The 20,248-nt window shown below is 35.3% G+C and overlaps 1 protein-coding gene across 9 annotated transcripts in view; it reads right to left on the bottom strand.

The window, feature by feature from the left end:
* Positions 1 to 20,248, bottom strand: part of LOC127878273 (centrosomal protein of 83 kDa-like) — a 45,881-nt gene that overhangs the window by 13,014 nt on the left and 12,619 nt on the right. For 6 of the 9 annotated variants that reach the window (XM_052424803.1, XM_052424795.1, XM_052424809.1 and 3 more), the window contains exons 2-9: positions 13,957 to 14,144; positions 12,212 to 12,362; positions 11,857 to 12,081; positions 10,640 to 10,888; positions 9,590 to 9,836; positions 8,321 to 8,465; positions 6,700 to 6,849; positions 310 to 673 (exon numbers count right to left, since the gene is read on the bottom strand). In XM_052424803.1, coding sequence (XP_052280763.1) covers positions 310 to 673; positions 6,700 to 6,849; positions 8,321 to 8,465; positions 9,590 to 9,836; positions 10,640 to 10,888; positions 11,857 to 12,081; positions 12,212 to 12,362; positions 13,957 to 14,135 — 1,710 coding nt within the window. In that variant the 5' untranslated portion in view covers positions 14,136 to 14,144. Of the gene's footprint in view, positions 1 to 309; positions 674 to 6,699; positions 6,850 to 8,320; positions 8,466 to 9,589; positions 9,837 to 10,639; positions 10,889 to 11,856; positions 12,082 to 12,211; positions 12,363 to 12,680; positions 12,857 to 13,757; positions 13,767 to 13,956; positions 14,145 to 20,248 lie in introns of those variants that run through there. The other 3 variants (XM_052424850.1, XM_052424846.1, XM_052424838.1) reach the window with 3 other exon arrangements.

Below are 20,248 nucleotides of genomic sequence, written 5' to 3'. Positions count from 1 at the left end.
AAAGAGAGCAGCTCATATGTAACAGATAAAACAAACATTTTATGATGTACTCTTATTACATGGAAAGCAATCAAATGATTCATTGTTGCAAAATATATGGGTATTACTTACCCATTAAAAACTTAATAAAAGAAAACCTTTAACATTGAAGAAAATACAATATATCATGAAAAGAAACCAACCAAATTGTTTGAACACATCCTCAAACAGGAAAACACACAACATCCCAAGGAATCCTTTCTGGATGTCAAACTTGTTAAGATTTTCTTTCCTGTAAAAATTACTTAAAGAGAATTACAAATTCTGTACCTTTTTATACACTGATACAGCCTTTGCATATTTTTTTGTTGCATCTGCCAGTTTGTCCTCTAGCTCTTGAACCCTCAATTCTAGACGCGTTTTTTCATCCACTAGCGCAGACTTGGACTGCGCCAAGATCATCTCATGATTATCATGGGCCTTGTGATATTGCTCCTTCGTCAGCCGTAACTCCTCACGGAACAGCTCCACCTGGTTCCGCAGTCGTATATTGTCGTCTGTCATATCGTGTTCATTTCCTAGGTAACTGCTGAGTTCAGTTTCTAGTTTTGTGACTTTAATTTTCAGTTCTGAGTTTTCTGTCCGCTCTCTTTCCAGCTGATCCAATAAAGCTTGTTGATGAGACAGTTTGGACCTTCAAACAAGCAATACATTTCAGTAAGGTAACAAAGGGCAGTGTTTTATTTACTGTTTTTTTACAAACATGTTTATAATGATCACTTGCAAAAAATGATGTCCTATGCATAGGGATGTCATTGGAAGCCTGATGAAATATTAAGATCGTTTTGAATGGCATCTTATGGATAAAATTTACTTAAATTTACAAAATAAAATAACTGGTTCACCTGATTGCTTCTTCTCTGAAACAGTTACTTATACAACACATTAAAATTTTGTTTTCATAAAAAGGAAAAAAATTCAGGTTGCAAAATTCAAAGAAGTGGCATAATGTCCAGGGAATAAGTCTATGAGATAGACAAGGACAAAGAATTACTATGCAAAGGGCAATAATTCCCTTAAACAAGAGCTGTCAGAGGACAGCGCGCTCGACTATTCGAGTGCTTGACAGTATAACGTAAGCAATCATGGAGAGGGGGGAGGTATAATGTGGGTGTGTGATCATATAATAGATGATCTTTCAAAAATAAGAAAACAAAATTATTTATTTATTTATTTTATTTTGGGGGGGGGGGTTAGGGGGGGGGGGGTGGGGGGAGAGGGGGTTATAATGTGGGTGTGTGATCATTTAATAGATGATCTTTCAAAAATAAGAAGAAAAAAATATTTTGTGGGGAGGGGGGGAGTTCGGGGGGGGGGGGCGTGGGGGATGGTTTGGTTGGAGTGCATTGTGGTATGTCAGGTAAGTGTTGTTTTGTCAAACTTTAACATAGATTTATCAATAATATTCATATTCTAAGTATAAAAGGGGCCATAATTCTGTCAAAATGCTTGATACAGTTGTCTGCTCTTGTTTAAAGGTTGGGGTCATGTTGGTAAACAAGTATGCAAAATATGAAAGCAATATGTCAAGGGACAGTTAGTGTTTTATCCAGGCCGTTTTAGCGTGGCGCGGCGCCACGCCGCTTTTTTGAAGCGCCTCGCTGCCCCTTTCAAAGCAAATCAGCGCCACGCTGCCCTTTTCAAAGGCCGCCGCCCTGTTTTCCGGCGTGCGCGACCTTATTGATAACATCTTAATTGCCTCTTAACCAAGCTTCTAAGCCGACTTTTATCAGCGAAGATTCGCGCGGTTGTGAATACGTCATGCGTGAATAACCATGTGTCAATATCAATCGATAATTTCAGTGGCTTTGTAACACCAATCGGTCCGGATACAATCGTGCACAGTTACATAGGAGACTTGATGAAAACCTCGATGTTATTCACGTGGAAATTGTGCATTTCATGCATAATTCAATTATATCAAAACATTTATTTTTACGCGTAATTAAATTAAAAAAAAAAAACAGTTGTATCTGTAAAATATTGATTTGATTTCAATTTAATGCAAAACAGTTTTAAGTTAATAAAAATTAATTTAAAACAGGGCTTGCACTAAGCGGCGTACGGCCGTATATTACGCCCGATAATTGTTTCCATACGCCGATTACAAAACCCCATGACGTCCACTGTACTTCCTGAAAATTGGCCATACGCTGAAAATAGCAACCCGTGACATATTAAAGCTGTCGATTAAAATAACGCTCCGCCTCCTATCCAATACAATTGGCGCAGTCTCATATTAAAGCAGTCGATTAAAATAACGCTCTGCCTCCTATCGAATACAATTGGCGCAGGCTCACAGTAGATGTGTGTTGATGAATTGTAGCAGACGACAATCTTAACACGTTTGCTGTTCACGGTTAGGCAGACCGCGCTTAATTGACCAGTCGCCAACTCCGCCCACATTTTGTCGATCAGCCAATCAGATATCGATTTTTCACACACCCCTCAGCAACGCTTATCTGGCCGCCATTTTGTCCGACAAACAAAGCGTGTTGTCCATATGGAATGAACGTAATTTTTAAGAGTTTACACAGATTTTATATCAAATGCATGATCATTACTATTCGATCATTATTCAAAATTGTAGGTGCTATACATACTTTATAAAGGGTTATTATTTTATCTTTTTTTCTTGAACATATGAACGAGTAATGAGAAAACAAACACAATAAATAGTTTAACCACACCAGGTGTGTGTTCTATAAAACGTGTTATACCGTTTGATGCACAATATTTTTAAGCAGTTTGGGCAACATAATAATTGCCACACGTGCTTATTAATCTCAGCGTAATTGTCGATGATTAATAAATAACAGTATGTTGCGTGGATCTCAGAATGAAGGAACATTAAGGCATTGTTAGGTACTGTACACAAGAAAAGAAAACTATTTAATTACTTAAATGATTTCCAATTATATATGTATTTTCTGTGGATCATAAACAAGGGAAATCATTATAAATTGTTAACTTAAATATTGTTTTAACTAAAGTAAAAACAACAAAAAGGTGATTTCAACGCGGCTTAGCCAGCTTAAAGCGACTTCAAGTGTAAAATGTACGGCTTATATTACAACAACAACATTTCTAAAACAACATACATTGTCACTGGAGAAATGTGAAAATTGCAATTAACACATAAGGGCCATCTTGTTATAAATAAGCAAATGCATAATATGCTAAATGTATTCAATTCGAATGTTCGTGAACAGCACCGTAATACCAACATTTCATTTTTTGATAGTGAAATGTATCAGGTTCGCATTAAACATAAATGTAATAAAATGCATATTAGACTATCTGTTAATGAAACCACGAAATCAGGCCTGTATTAAATTATGGTTACAATAAAAATTTAATTTATATCTAAATAAAAAAAATCGGTGTCTTTTTAAAAATAACACAATAAAACAAAGATCTAAACATTTTTAATAAACAAAAAACCCATCATGATATGGATATGTCATTTGAATTTAATAAAAATATTTTCAAAATTATATATGAATAGCCACCGGGTTCACTGTCAGACGGTTGAATACAAGTTCAAAATCAATATGAAATAAATGCTCATTTTTACGACGGATTTCTCATCACCTCCCGATATAATATGTATAAGAAACGTTTCTGATAGTCAGTCTGCCGTTAACTCATTTATTTTGATTACGCCATTTCTCTCTAAAGTTTTTATAATTGTATTAACGTTTTACAAAGCAGTTTAGATAAGTGTGCGGCTTTAATAATTTATTTTATAGAAAAGAGCATAATACATCATTACAGATATAGAATTTCCCTCACGTAATCCGCTATAATTGCGATCTGCTTGTCGGAGTTTTCTAATCACTAGACCACGTGACTATGTGGGCGGAGCGATCGATAATTTGGCGACTGGTCAATTGGAGCACGTGCTTGTTTATTGTCACGATGTTTTGATTACAATAACGTGTGAATGTCGGCAAAGAAGTTGATACCCCGTCTTGGACCCTGTTTGGCCAAAAGTTGTTAATTGTTGTAACAGTAGTAGGCCTGCACCATTGGTTCAATTAAGAACATTATGACCCGTTTGTAACTTGTCAAAATATGTTAATTGGCAAACACAGATATGCATTTTACAAAAATATTGAACTTGTACCACTTATCATTCGTGTCTAGAATGTCGCAACGTACGCTTTCCGATTTTGGCATTCCACTTTCGACGAAACGTAAATTAGAAATTGATGCAAATTGCTTTGTAAGCAAAACAAGTTTATATTGGAGACCAATTAACGTGTGTTGAATTAATTGACAATGAACAAAAGACAGTACGGCGCCGTTTCTAGTTACACTTTTTTGCGAAATAAATGTTCTCAATAGAACACGTGGTCATGAAAACAATGACATTACGCAGAACTTTCTGACTATTCAACAAAGTGTTAGTGTTTGTGAAACTCCATTTAAGATGCATATAAAGGACTTGCAATGTGTGTAACGTTTTAAATATAAATAATGGTTTACGAGGGTAACTCATTTAACAGTATTCTAAGACATCTTTGAAAAGCTATAGTTTGTATAAGATATATATCCTATGGTGTTTAATCTTGTTTTTTGTTACTACATGAAAATATAAAACACATAATAAAATATACATTCTGGATTTTGTTGGTTTAATTATTCAACAATTAATCTCAAAACTATACATACAATGTTTGTGTGTAACAAAGCTTGTTATTAAGTCACTATACAGATATATGTGTGCCCTTTTTATGGCTGTCGCGCGCTAAAGTGCCCTTTTTTGAAATTTTGCACCACGCCCTTTTTCCTTCCTGTATAAAACACTAGGACACAGGAAATATTAGGGGTAGTATGCAAACTTTAACATAGATTTATCAATAATATGCAAATTCTAAGTATCAAAGGGGCAATAATTCTGTCAAAATGCTTGATACTGTAGTCTGCTCTTGTTAATAGGTTGGGGTCATGATGGTAAACAAGTATGCAAAATATGAAAGCAATATGTCAAGGGACACAGGAAATATTTTGGGTAGTACGCAAACTTTAACATTGATTTATCAATAATATGCATATTCTAAGTATAAAAGGGGCCATAATTCTATCAAAATGCTTGATACAGTAGTCATGGGGTCATGATGGTAAACAAGTATGAAAAATATGAAAGCAATATGTCAAGGGACATTGAAAATATTTGGGGTAGTACGCAAACTTTAACATTTGCACACTCACGCAAACGCTAACGGCAACACCGACGCCGGGGTGAGTTGGATAGCTCCACTATATATAATTCATATATAATAGTCGAGCTAAAAATGCATGGGGTGGAACAACCAGACACTATGCTTATGTTCATCCTTAAAGGAAATTTCATATTAAGTTTCATCATTAAATTCAAACCATCAATTCCTGGCATCTGAGACAGAGATGAACAATCCTTATGAACATAACATACTAATAATCAAATGGCAATTACTGCCTGAAAAATAATTGGGCCAAGACAACCTGACAGAGGTGCACGTCTTCACTCTATAGATTCCTATCAAGTTTCATTACCAATAAGTGTCTAAGATCTAATGCAAAAAAAGACATGTTTATAGTCAAAAGGCAATTACTCCCTGAAAATTATTGTACCAGAACAACAGGACAAGGTCGCAAATGTTAAACCTATACTGACGTTGCAAAGAAAATGCTACTCAGATTATCAGTTTCTGAGATCATGTGCAGATATAAAAATTCTTTTTAAAAATTACATTTTAATAATCTATTGGCAATAGCTCGTAGGAAAATGATTAGACTTAAATGACCTGACACAAATGCCTCATTTTCACCCAATGGGGAATTTGATATTAAGTAGTATCAAATTTAGATCATTGGTGTCTAAGATCTAGGATCCATTATCAAGGAAATTTGTTTCTGAAACAAAGCAAACTCAATAAAAACAAGCAAATTCGTTGAATTGATATCCCCCGCCATTATACTTCTTGGCACAAGATATGGCTCCGGACACACAATGCCATTTGACCTGCATCATCCTCTTATCCATATATATACTCATACCAAGTTTCAATGAAATCTGCCAAAGCACTTCCAAGATATGGCTCCGGACACAAAAGTGCCGGACGGACGGACTGAAGGACGGACAATGCCAAAACAATATCCCTCCGCCTATGGAGGGAAATAATTAGTATTCTGACAGACAAAGTGGGGTCTGTATGCTCCCTCTATTCCGAAAGCATAAAAGTATTGAACAACTACACTGCATGGTAATACATGGCTGTAGTTCCAACTGAATACCTTATAAATGTTGAAGTAGTTCACTAAAAAAACTTCACATTTATGTTGAAGTAAACAAAATTATTTAAAAACATTTATGCCAAAAATGATGAATGGAAGGACAAAGTGAGTGACTTTAATTAATATACCCTTTCCATACAGGGTATAATTATCGAAAGTTAAGAGATGCCTTTGGCATAATGGATATGGAGTCCACATAGCACATAGGAGGACACGAGTTTAATTCCCATTGTGGGAGTGTTGGTTAGATCTCTCCAAAAGACACCTAGTACTGGTTCTACCCAGAAAAAGACTCTAGAACATTTTATTAAGCCTGAAGCTTTAAATGCAATCGAGACAAAAATAAATAGGTTTACACCTAATATCCCTGGTACATACTGTATGACTAGAAGTTCTTTGTCAGCACTGTCTCTGGCGTCCATGGCGGCCTGTATGCGCTCGTCCATCTTGTCTCTCTCAGCCTGGCGATGTGCCTCCTCATCTATCTTACGTCGCTCTGTCTCTTGGATACGCGTCTCCAGCTCCAGTCTGAAACAGAAACAAAATAAATATATGTGTGTACAGTGTCGTCCCAGATAAACCTGTGCAGTCCACACAGGCTAGTTAGGGATGACACTTTCCACTTTGTGGATATTTTTGTTTCGAAAAAGTGTCCTCTAACCAAACAATCCAGTTGAGGTGAAGGGTCTTGCCCCTGATTAGCCTGTGCAGTCCACACAGGCTGGGACCACACTATAGGCACATGCATTTAGCCTAGTATTGCCAGAACGAGGCTCAGATAATTATATAGCCATCAATCATATGTGTCTTGTTCTGTGAAAGCTGGTCATAATGCATATGCGTAAACTTTCCGCCTTAACTTGATTTTTCGTAAGGAGGGACTTCCTTGAAACTAAAAATACCATTAAAGTGGAAAGTGTCGTCCCTGATTAGCCTGTGCGGACTGGACAGGCTAATCTGGGACGACACTTTACGTACATGAATTAAGCCCAGTTTTCTCAGAACAAGACACATATTAAAGAGTGAAATAATGAGTACATTTCAATGTGTCCATGTACCAAATTCACTGAACTCTAAATTTGCATTATCGTAGGAATAAGGCACCAATCATTTTAAAATCAACTTGTCCATATACAATAATCACAAAAAATGAAAGTTAGAACTCATTGAATTTATAAGGAAGTTGGCTTTAAACCTATTCAATGACAACAAAATCAATACGTACATAAACTTAATTAACTAGACTAAACCTTTGCAGAGCATGGAATAAGGCATCTGAGAAACCAATGTAAGCTTGTACAATGCTTTAAACTCGTTGTGTTTGAATAAAACAGAAAAAAAGCCATCAGTTCTATTAAATGGTGAGAAAATTAACACACAAATATACAAAATTCACTGGAAAGAGAGCTTCAAATCAATCCATGAAATAGATGTTAGGCATACAACAAAAACTAAATGTATCATGTACATAATTCACTGTCCTTAAAAAGAATGATGTGAAAAAAAATTACCCAAATATACCATACCAGTAAATCACCTGTATTTCCACACCTGCATATAACATATTAATTATTATAAAAAAACAAGAGCTGTGTTTGAGAAACACAATACCCCTATTGTGCCGCTTTGAAGCCATATATATGAAATTTGACCTTAAAGGATAACCTTGAACTTACCCTTTCACCACTCAAAATGTGCAGTTCCATGACATACACATGCATGTCAAATATCAAGTTGCTATCTTCAATATTGCAAAAGTTATGACCAATATTAAGTTTTTGTACAGACACACATAATGCCACACACAATGACAGACAGAGAGACAGAGACAGACCTAAAGACGGACAGACAGACAGGCCAAAAACAATATACCCCCAATCATTCAATCCGGGGGCATAAAAATTCAATGTTTATACCATTTAAAACTACATTTTGTTCCCTAGCCTGGCATACTTTTTTTTTTACCTTGGCACGTACACAGATTCATCCCTGTACTTACTTTTCGTTCTCAACCTTTGCGTACTTGTGGAACTCCTCCTCCCTGGCCGCCTGTACCCGGCGCACACAGTCCCTCTCCTTGTCCACCAGGGCCTGGTCCTGCTGCTGTATCGCATGCTTCGAGATGTCCAGCTTCACCTGCAGATCTGATACAGGGAAATAGGGCCTGATATTGGAGCCTTGTTCTGCAAAAACTGGGCTTAATGCACGAGTCAAGATGGGATTTAAGTTTACAATAGACTTTCTTAAATTTAAAAAATTCATAAAAGCAGCAATTGTCGTCCCTTACAAGCCTGTGTGAATTGCAGGAAGTTGACAAACTTATTTTCGACAGTCACACTTATTTTCGACAGTCTGTGCACAAGTCCCTTAAATACAAATGGAATTGATCAAAACTAAAACAGGTTGCTTTAAGATTGTTTCAGAGTTTAAGGCACATTAAAAATGACATCATATTGACATATAGAACATAACAAATATAAGATAAGTAGCCATCGTTTGTTTTATTCACTAAACTGATAATTGTAAATCAACACCAGTACAGGAACAACAACAAATAAGACTCAGTGCTAGATACTAGCACAATGCCACAGATACCCCCCCTTGGACTTTCTATATCAAAACGAAATAAAGTTATTTTCCAAAAAAATATTAAGTTGTTTTTTTTACTAGTTTTCTAATTCAAATTACGGTACCTTTTCTGCACGAACTATTGATCATTTTGGAAAGTTTTTCGCTCTACCTTGCTTTGAGTTTATTAGAAATCACACTTTGACCTTTTGACTTCAATTATACTATGCAAGAGTAAAATTAAAATTGTCTCAACAAAAAAAATATCACAACACAACAAGGAGACGGATGATGCTTCCCAAAGTTTTTTTTGTCACAATATTGCACTATATATTCAGATAAAAGGAAACTTGAGGGCACAGTAGTTGGGGGGACAAGAATTTTTTTATAGAAAATTTCAAAGGGCCATAACTCTGTGAAAAATCATCCGACCAGAACCTGCTGATAATATGCACATCTCCTCTTGGTAGTAAAGTTTCCCCTAAAGTTTCATTGAATTCCGGTCATTAGTTGCTGAAAAATAGCCCGGACAAAAATTGTGCATGGACAGACACACGGACGGACAGACGAAGCGGCGACTATATGTTCCCCCCAAAATTTATTTTGGGGGAGCATAAAATAATAAGAACATGTTCTGATTCTCAACTTTCCAAGTTTAATGGAAGACTTGGCCGGATAAAAGCCCCCTTCATGCACGTACCATCGACCATGTTAGACAGTTTGTCTCTCTCCCTCTCCAGCTCTCCGCGCTGTTTCAGCATCTCCATCTTCAGGTTGGTGAGGTCCACCTTGCTCTTGTGCGATGTCTCCTCCACGCGGTTACGGTACACCATGTTCTCCTTCTCCAGCTCATGTATACGCACAGACAGCTTGTTGTGTACGTCCCCTGTGCTCGCCACGTCCCGAGACAGCGACTCAACCTGGCGACGTAGAGATTCACGTTCAGCCTGAAATGCAAGGACACTTTATAAGCAAAAATCCAGTTCAGGCGGAAATTGTCGTCCCTGGTTAACCTTGCTAACTGCATCGACTAATCTGGGACGATACTTAACGCACATACATTAATCCCAAAATTCTAAAAACATAATTTAACCCTCTACCACTCAGGCACTTTGACAATTTTGTTGTCGCTCAGAAAATCAAATTAAATTTAAGACCTTTCTTACCAGATTCAAGTTTTCAAGCCTTTATTTGCAACCCTAAGATACTGATGAGCAGCCAACAGCATAAAACCTTAACAGTCTGTGAGTTACTCGCAGACTGGTCTGGTTTTATGCTGTTTGTCTATAAAGATATTTTCATTTTTTTGTTTGAGCTGAGAGATTTAAATAAAACATTACTTTATAAAAGTGAACATTTAGCTGTAATGGAATATTTCATTTCAATCAAGTATAACTAAAATTTTCTGAGATGTTAACCAACAAATAAGCTCACAAATTCGTACAAAGTATATATATCAAAATAGGTTGGAAAATTCTATTTACAGTTCCAAATACATATATGTAACAGTAACACATAATACTGAAAGACAGTGAAAACTTTACCACAAATAAAGGTAGTCTGCTTTAAATCCTGACAGATTTACACAAACCAGACAAAGCTCCTTTTACAGTTCTCAGTAAAAATACCTAGTAAGTTTTCCTAAACATCTCAGGCCTAATAAAGAAACAAAACAATGAAATTAATAAATACCTTTTTGTAACAATTTCTCTACTGTTAACATTCTAAACGCACAGAAAACATTTCATACCTCCAAAGACTTAATTGTGGACTGATGCTCTGAGATTTGCTTCCCCTGAATTCTGACGAGACTCTCAGACTCTGAGCCAATCTTTTCCCGCTGTGCCCGTACTTCGTCCATCTCTGTCATTAGACCTTTGATCTTCAGGTGCAACTGCGCGTTTTCCCGCTGTAGCAGACGTACCCGCTGTGAATCCTGGGAACCTTCAGTCTGAATCTTTACAATCGTCGCATCCCGCTCCTTCCTTAGGTTTTCAACCTGTATATAGAGGTATGTTTAGGCTCATTTATAATCAAAATGTTAAACAAATATATTAAATAAATTATCAAGGTTTCATTAATTATGTGACAGCATAAAATACACTGAAATGTTAATGAGTTTGTACAAGTATATTCACTTTTAGGCAGACATGAAAAGTATCACTTTAAAAAGTACTCAGGTTTTGAAATGTATTAAGTCATACTGATAACTAGGAATGAATTTTATCATTACCCATGTCTGTCTTTATCCCCTGTTTTTATATTTTTGTATAAGACAACCTGAATGAAAACCTGAATACAAAACTAGTATATGTTAAATGACTGACTGTGAAGCTCGCGTTGATAAATCAATATATATGTTAACCTGTACTTTCATTCCTTTGTAACTCTTGCTGAACATGAAAAGTCTTACCATCTTAATCACTATAGAACAGGAATTAATGCATGTGCATAAAGAGTCAAACTAAATAAGAAATTGCAGTCCACAAAGACCAATCAGGGACTAAACTTTTAGTCTAAACTGGACTTTTGTCTAGGCAAATACTTCTGACTGCACAGGTTTATCTGGGACGACCCTTTAAGCGCATCCCTTAACCCTTTCCCCCATAAGAAGCAAAGTGAAAATGTCTTTTGCTGTTTGCTGCTCATCAGTTTATAATGATTGGAAACGAAGCCTTTAAAACTTGAATTAAATAAGAAAGATATTTAATCAAATCTAATTTTCAAACGACTACAAATGCGACTACAAATGCGTCAAATTATGTATTTAGGTGGTAAAGAGTTAAAACCCAATTTTCCCATAAACACCATCAAAACTAACACTGACCTCCGCGTCATGACACCATCCAAACTAACACTGACCTCCGCGTCATGACACCATCCAAACTAACACTGACCTCCACGTCATGACACCATCCAAACTAACACTGACCTCCGCGTCATGACACCATCAAAACTAACACTGACCTCCGCGTCATGCTGCAGCTTCAGCTCGCCCACAATCTGCCTGTTCTCATTCTGCTCATGCTCATACTCAGACTTCAGAAAGAAGAGTTCGTGTTTCAGCTTGTTGCACGTTGTTCGCAGCTCTTCCACCTCCATATCCTGGCGCTGGAACTTCTCCCGATAGCCGCGCTCGAGCTCCTCTGAGATCTGAATACGAATCAGGTCAAGCTTCTGGGGCGTCACAGTCTGAAAAGAGGATTGGAAACCTTGGATACCATGTAATTGCAATTAAAAAAATAGACTAGAATATATCAACTAAACGTTCAATTCAAAGAACCTAAAAAGAATATAACAAGTCACAAATTACCATACCGACCTTTGACCTGAGATCCTCAAGTTGTTGTTGTCTCTCCACTATGTCTCGCCTGCTGTCCTCATACATTGTGCGGTACTTCTCCTGCACTATCTTGCTCTCTTCTATCGTGCGTCGGATCTCCTCCTCCAGGCTGTTGTACTCATCTTGCAACCTGGCAACAGAGGACAGCATGAGCCTGAGCAGTCAACACATGCTAATCAGGGACGATACTATTCGTCATAAATGGATTTTTGTTTAGAAGAGACATTATATAAACAAAAAAGTGGAAAGATTTGTCCCTGATAGGCCAGTGCCATCATGTAATATCATAAACAGCTATTTCTACTGCTTTTGGAATATGTCCTGTACCGTCAAGTATCTTGCAACAAATCAAAGTACATTTCATATCATTTTCATATCAAATTTTTAGAATGTATGTGTAAAGGTTAGAAAAAAGTCAGAATCCATCAGAATTTCTATTTAGACAAACCCCAGTTTTATCAATTATAATCCAATATCTCCGCAATGTTTAAGCAATGTCCATTGTAATATGGTTAACCTGTCTAGGAAAAACTTCAGTTCAATTTACTGCAAGAATTATAATGTAGCGTTATCTTTATTTTGTGCAATTACAGCTTAAAGGTTCCTTTATCTTTAAACAAAAAATATTGAAGGACTCTCTGACAATACATACCATCTACCATTCTACCCTGAGCTACAAACCTGTTGAGTGTTTACCAACATCTTGTATTATCTCTTAAATGATAAGTCAGACAAATCCTCCCTTTAACCCGTTTATGCCCAGTGGACTCTCCCATCCTTCTAAATTGGATCAATTTATTTCCAAAATTAGGGATGTCTAGTATATTTATTTCTATATTTAGAATATTTCTTACAGAAATTCCTTTAAGCAAACAGCGCATACCCTGATGAGACGCCGGCGTCTCATCTGGGTCTACGCTGTTTTCAAATGCCTTTTTCCTAGACTCTAAGCATAAATGGCTTAAACAAGCTATAAATCTTGTCTTGTGTGCTTATTTTCGTATCACCAGTCAAACGTCTTATAAACTTGTTGAACTACATAAAGAATCTCTTACATTATAAATACAAATAGCCAAAACTCAGTATTACTGGGGTGTGGAAGTCCCATGGCCAACGTCTGTGTTGCAGATATGGGTAAATTTAATGCTGGGCAAGTGTGTTTTATGTTCTATTCCAAGGACAAATACAATTTCACTATGTGATGATGTAGTGAAACTAGAAATTTAATAACCATATTATGACAATCTTTTGAATAACAAACTCAGTGTGTTTGGTATAACTTAATGAATTATCAAGGACTGAAAAAACTAGATTATTTAATTCATAACATTCATAACGTAAGTAAGAAACAGTGACCATCGCTTAAGATGATGACAATTTCACAATATCTGAGCATAACCTAAGTTATCTTAGTGTAATTTATAGGATAGAGTATCAGTATGGTGAAAAGAATTCAGCTTAAATTTCCCTGTACCGTAATTCCCCCATCCTTATGCGCACTCATGGCCGCACTGAATACCCTTACTTCTTGTGTTCGTCCAGTTGCCCAAATAGCCGATGGCTACTTATATCACTAAACTGCTACAACATTGATCTCAAATTGGCTTCTTAAATTAACATTAATTATTTATAAAATAAGCGGATTTTTACACTTTCCATGCAAGCATTCCAAATAACATGCATTTTGGCTACTATTTCACATTTGACGTCACTTATAAGCTTACTTCTTGTGTTCGTCCTTGAGTTTCTCGTAGTTAGTCTTGTGCATCTGGCTCCTCATCTTCTCGTCTGCCAGCAGCTTCTGCAGCTCCGTCTCCTGTACCAGCTTGGGCACCTGCTGGGCACCGGGCGACATGGGCGGGCGACCTAGCGGGCCCCCAGTTCCCGGGAAACTCAGGTTCATCTCGCTACCCTGAATGTAAGATTGCGTGTTATCATATGGTTTAGATCTATATCTCATTTGCTTCAGTGATAATTTTAGAAATCTCACCTGATCCGCATGCAAATATTGTTCAATGAAAGAGAACTAGCTTATTAAATATTGAATTGACTCATGCACAAGTGAAGATAATAATTTTAATAAACACAGTTGAAATTATATCACAACATAAAGCTAGACATGAATTATATTTTTTTAATTGTTGCCAATTTATGAAGAGCCTAGTAAGTGTGTTTACAATTGTACATTCACTTCAAAATTAAAAAAACATATTTAAGAATTCTTTTCTCATTTGGTATGCATTTACCCTCAACAAAATTAACAACAATATTTCTTAAAAACAGTTATAAATAAACATTTTTTACTTTAATAGGTGTAAATGCCATTTTCTTTTCTTTTTATTTTACAATTTAAGTTCAGCTTATCACAAGATGAAGTATTTCCCTTTTTCATAAATCAAGGGACTAAATTCATAATGTATTGCTCCAGCCACAAAAAAAAACTAAAATGCTGACATTTTAAATCTACATATATAGCATTTTAATGTGAAATAACTGTGAGCTCAGTAGTTCACAATGTTTGCATTCAAATGACAAACTGGCAAAGATGTGCTGACAGGTCAGTGACATGTCAACACTGCTCAAACTGTATGTCACACATCTGATTGCCAACAACTACTTGCATGTTCTTACAAAAAAATGAGCCAATTAAATTTCATAGGCAATATATTACACCCTGAACAACTTGCACATGTTATATAAATAATACATGGTTTCTAACAGAACTTATGTATTCAAATATTAATGCAAATAAAACACACTGGAATATGATCAAAGAGCATTTTTTTCTTCAATTGGGGAGAACGACCTATACCCTTGAAAGTGGGAAAATAAGTTTGAATTGGGAACAATTAATTGTTTTATATTGCAATATGGAATTATTGATGATTAATTTCACATAAACAGTTCATTTAAAACATAAACTCATCTGTAAAATTAATACTTCAATGGCTCTTGTTCAAATATTTATGGTAAGTATCTTTTTCCCAAATACAGTCCAAATATTCCCTTATATTGTTAGAATTTTTTATGTAGGGTGGGTATAGTAAAGTAGTAAGGTGAAGTGTGAGGGTGTGGTGGTCATTTGCGTTTTTGAGTTATTGTCTGACAACCACCTGGTGGACGGACCGACCGACCTACCGACCGACATGAGCAAAGCAATATACCCCCTCTTCTTCGAAGGGGGGCATAAAAATAGGGGGGGGGGGCACGGGGGATGTTATGGCATTTTTAGCAAAATTTAATAATTTTACCTTGAGAGTCAAGATCATTCAAAGGTCAAGGTAAAATTCAACTTGCCAGGTACAGTAACCTCATGATAGCATGAAAGTATTTGAAGTTTGAAAGCAATAGCCTTGATACTTTAGAAGTAAAGTGGATCGAAACACAAAATTTAACCATATATTCAAAGTTACTAAGTCAAAAAAGGGCCATAATTCCGTAAAAATGACAACCAGAGTTATGCAACTTGTCCTTTTACTGTACCCTTATGATAGTTTGTGAGTGTTCCAAGTATGAAAGCAATATCTATGATAGTTTAAGGGTAAAGTGGACCAAAACACAAAACTTAACACATTTTTCAATTTTCTAAGTATAAAGGGCCCATAATTCCGTCCAAATGCCAGTCAGAGTTACATAACTTTGCCTGCACAGTCCCCTTATGATAGTTAATAAGTGTTGCAAGTATGAAAGCAATAGCTTTGATATTGGAGGAATAAAGTGGACCTAAACACAAAACTTAACCAAAATTTTCAATTTTCTAAGTATAAAAAGGGCACATAATTCTGTCAAAATTAACGCCAGAGTTATCTAACTTTGCCTTCCCAGTCCCCTCATGATAGTAAGTAAGTGTACCAAGTTTGAATGCAATAGCATTGATACTTTCTGAGAAAAGTGGACCTAAACGCAAAACTTAACCGGACACCGACGCCAAAGCCGACACCAAGGTGATGACAATAGCTCATAATTTTTTTTCAAAAAATAGATCAGCTTAACAAATGACAGCTATAAAATCAGCCCCAACAACCCGGGGCCATACAATTTTATGTCAAATTTGCTACTTACACAGAGACCCCTCCAACATTCATGCACTGTCAATTACAATTAGTAAAGCTGATATCAACTACACACAGGGCAACAAATAACATTTAATCTCAATAAGCTTTTACTACCAGCTCTTTGTAGCAATTTGTTTTTTCCTTCAAAACTATTTTTTAATTATTTTTTGACAATTTTATGAAAACTTTCTCCTCTGCATCCTTGTGTTTGGTACTCTTATTGGACTTAACTATTGTGTCCTTTTGAATATTGCATGATCCAGCCCTAGCCAGTAGCCAATACTGTTTTAACATTATCCTTCATACCAAAGTTGCATTTAAGGCGCATTTCCAAACCTTTTACATCAATCACAAGCTAGGGAAAATGATCTATTAACAATATTTTTTGTTTTTCAGAAATAGCATTGCCACAGTGTTTTGCACCGAATATATTAGAATCTATCACCAGCTGTGCGATTAACACTGAGAGTAAAGCTCTTCACAATGTCTTCTTCCAAATGATTCGGGTCGTGTAACAAATTGTAAAACATTTGGCACACATGCAGATAATTCAAGTTGATTAGCAGCCGACATTTTCCAGCATTTTAATGACAGAAGCAAATGTTGTAATAGAAACCGGCCCGAACCTGTGTCTATCTTATAAACTTATAATAAGTTATATGGAAAATTGACGAAAATATTTCATTGGAAGCTTCTGGTGAACGACATTCCCTCTGGTGCTTTGGACATATTTTAACATGTATTCACTTTAGTTTTGTGATATAGCTGTCACAGTTTTTCTCTAAGAAAAAAAATGAAGGAAAGGAATGTGGGTGCCCATGAAATTAGAAGTTTAAATTTTACTTTTAAGGAACCCAAATTTAATTGTCCACCTTAGCGAATATATTTAATTAAATTTACTTTCTTTCACAAATAAAGCATGAGTCATGTAATTTAATGGTTCATAAATACCAATTTCCATGTGTAAACAATGCAATATAAAATATTTTTGAAACAGTTAATAGCTTAAAGTTTATGATACATTGTGTAGTAGTCAACATAAATCTACTCAGCTGGAACCTCAAGCAATTTCTGATCCAGCTTTTTCTTCAAGTACAAATCTGAATGGCTGAAAAAGGAAAGTTATCCCATAGACAGTTGCTGGGGACTGAAAAACAATATTAAAAGCATAACAGAGCTGAAATACCAGTGTGTTTTTTTACTTATAGGGGATTGGTGGCGGGGCCCGTCCAAAGGGGAAAAAATGCGTTGTTTTTTAGGAAAAGGGGAAAATTAAAAATTCACTCTTTTATATGTAATGATATTTATTATATGAATACACATGTTTGTACGAATATAATATTCAAAGCACAATGTCTCTGTCTTTTTTCTGAAATATATATCAATGATTTTGTTCAACATTAGTTTCAGACAGTTCAGCCTTCATGCAGAGTTTCAGTTTTCTTAGCCATTTTGAGTCGAATTGAGTTTTTTAAACCAATTAAATGGCAAATTTGAGCATTTTTTATCAATAAAATGGACCAAATTGGAATGTTTTTATCAACAAATATTGACACAATATAGATACATCAGGCCTTTTCCTGGCTATTTTGGGAGACAAATGCAATTCATGTGAAAAGTCCACTGATTAGGAAAAAACTAACCTAATTTATATAACACTTTATAATAATTAAAAATCATATAAAAATTATAGTAATATACTTTGTTAGTTATTTATGAAATAAATTTGAGATATATTTGTCATGATTATGAAACAGTTCTTTCTAAAAAAAAAAAAAAATTTTTTTTTTTTTTTACTTCTGGAGGGGATTTTTTTACAAAATGGGGGAAAAATATATACTCTTTTTTGAGTGGAATGGGGCCGAATATCGGCCCCGAAATTGCCATAAAAAAAACACTGAATACCTTGTATATTTAAAGAAATTATATTGTTAAACCAGAGCTGACATACCTTGTATATTTCAACAAATTATATTTTTAAACCAACATGTGATATTTCTTTTATACCTAATGATAAAATATGACATTTCTGCAGTGAAATAACAGCAGTGATATTAACACAATTGTTCTTTTCACCGATGAAAAGAACAAATTTTCGGAATTCCTTTTTCTATTTTTAGATTATCATATCAAGACGTACATCCCTTGTTTATATCCTTCTTAATAATTTTTCTATATTAACGAGTGAAACAAAATCGATATTCCACCGAATCCAAACGTTGTCTTTCAGTTTTATGCTTTTTTACCGTTTATTTACATTGTAAAAGAGTTTAACTGTACAGGTTTTTTTGGCCCAATTTTATAGCCGAAATTCGGCAATGTTCCCAATCCCAAAAAGTATACTATTTTTCCCAAACGTGGCAAAAAATTCCAATTTCCAAAAAAAATTATTTTTTTAGAAAGAAGTGTCTAATGAGTATTTTATCTCAATTTTAATTCAATTACATCTAACAAAGTATTATATGATTTTGTTCTTTTAATTTGAATGATTATAAAGAGTTATATCAAATTCAGTATGATGAATTTATTTTCCCAATTTCATGAAAATGCCGATAAAATTCCCAATTCCAAAGCCATGGGCTATCTTCCCAAAAAGTGGAAAAAAAACCTGCTGAATAATTACCCTGGAATAATGACATAATTTCGTCAACAAAATGACGTCATTTCGTCAACAAAATTATGTCATATCAATGTATTGAGGCACACCACGAGAGACACTCCGAGAAAGGGTAACTTTTCAGCAAAAGGGAAACAGCTGTCAATTATTTTCTTGAAAAAGGGGCATAAAAGAAACAGGAAATTTGTTCACGTCAGTGTAAAATCATTTTGTCATTTCACTCGTGATCATAGCAAAAATTCGTGAAAATATATTTTCTATGATCACTGGTGAAATAACAAACAGTCTTACACTGACATGAACCAATATCCTCTATATCTTTTTTGCAATCACAAAACACACTCTTATGCTCAGTCTGACAAGTTTTTTTATTGCAACGAATTTCATGAAATGTCGTTTTCAAGTGGAATCCCATATTTTCTGTGATAAATGAGTGGAATATTAGTAACGGAAACATATCACTTAATGTCAAGGACTGAATTTAATTACCAACCAACCTTGCTGTATCAGCAAAGGAGACATATCTTCATGTAAAAGGCCCTATAAATGCATTAAGAGCATTGACATCATAAGAATTGATGAACATATTATTATTACATTTTTGCAGATGCAGGTTCAATCGACAATTATTTGATGGAATTTGTGTTGTGTTCACATCACTTATGCTTGTTTAAATTTAGAATCGCTTAAATAAGTAATATAAGAAATAAACATGGCAAGTCAGATGATTGTTCCCTTACTTTCTGAGTGTCATGGAATTAAAAACAAGTTAACAGGGCATCCCTTAGACAGGGTTAAAGGCAGGAAATTATAATATGCTTCAGTGGCCTTTGGGAAACCCTGGTGTCAGAATGTAGTAAGAGAGCACAACTTTGTTGTTTCTGATCACCAATTTTATGTGGATAACTTCATTCGGATAGGTGTGCATTATATAGGATGTAAAGAAATAAAGATTGTTATGTTAAAAGGCACCGCAGCCTTGAATTTTGGTAGTTGCAATAATCCAACTCCCAGCTATTGATCCTACGGATCGCTGGGAGTTGCAACTGATTACATGTTTATTCATGTAGAGATTCCGCCCAGAATTTAATAGTAAATATTAGCCACATAAACTATTTTCTGACATAAATAAACACAAATAGATTGAAATATATCCATAATGTGCAAATTAAAATAACTTACATGATATGGTATGCTCACATAACATTGTCAATTGATATTAATACAAAGTTTCAAACATGTCAACGGTTCATTTAAATGTGTATGTTTTTGCAATCGACAAAGCCAAGCCAAGTATTCCGAATCCGAAAATATGCTATTGTCTATCTAAGGAATGCATCGGCG

This window comes from Dreissena polymorpha, chromosome 1 (genome assembly GCF_020536995.1).
Source record: "Dreissena polymorpha isolate Duluth1 chromosome 1, UMN_Dpol_1.0, whole genome shotgun sequence".
Classification (NCBI taxonomy): Eukaryota; Metazoa; Mollusca; class Bivalvia; order Myida; family Dreissenidae; genus Dreissena; species Dreissena polymorpha.
Note: the sequence above shows the minus strand (reverse complement) of the source record. Positions and strands in the feature narration are given on the sequence as shown.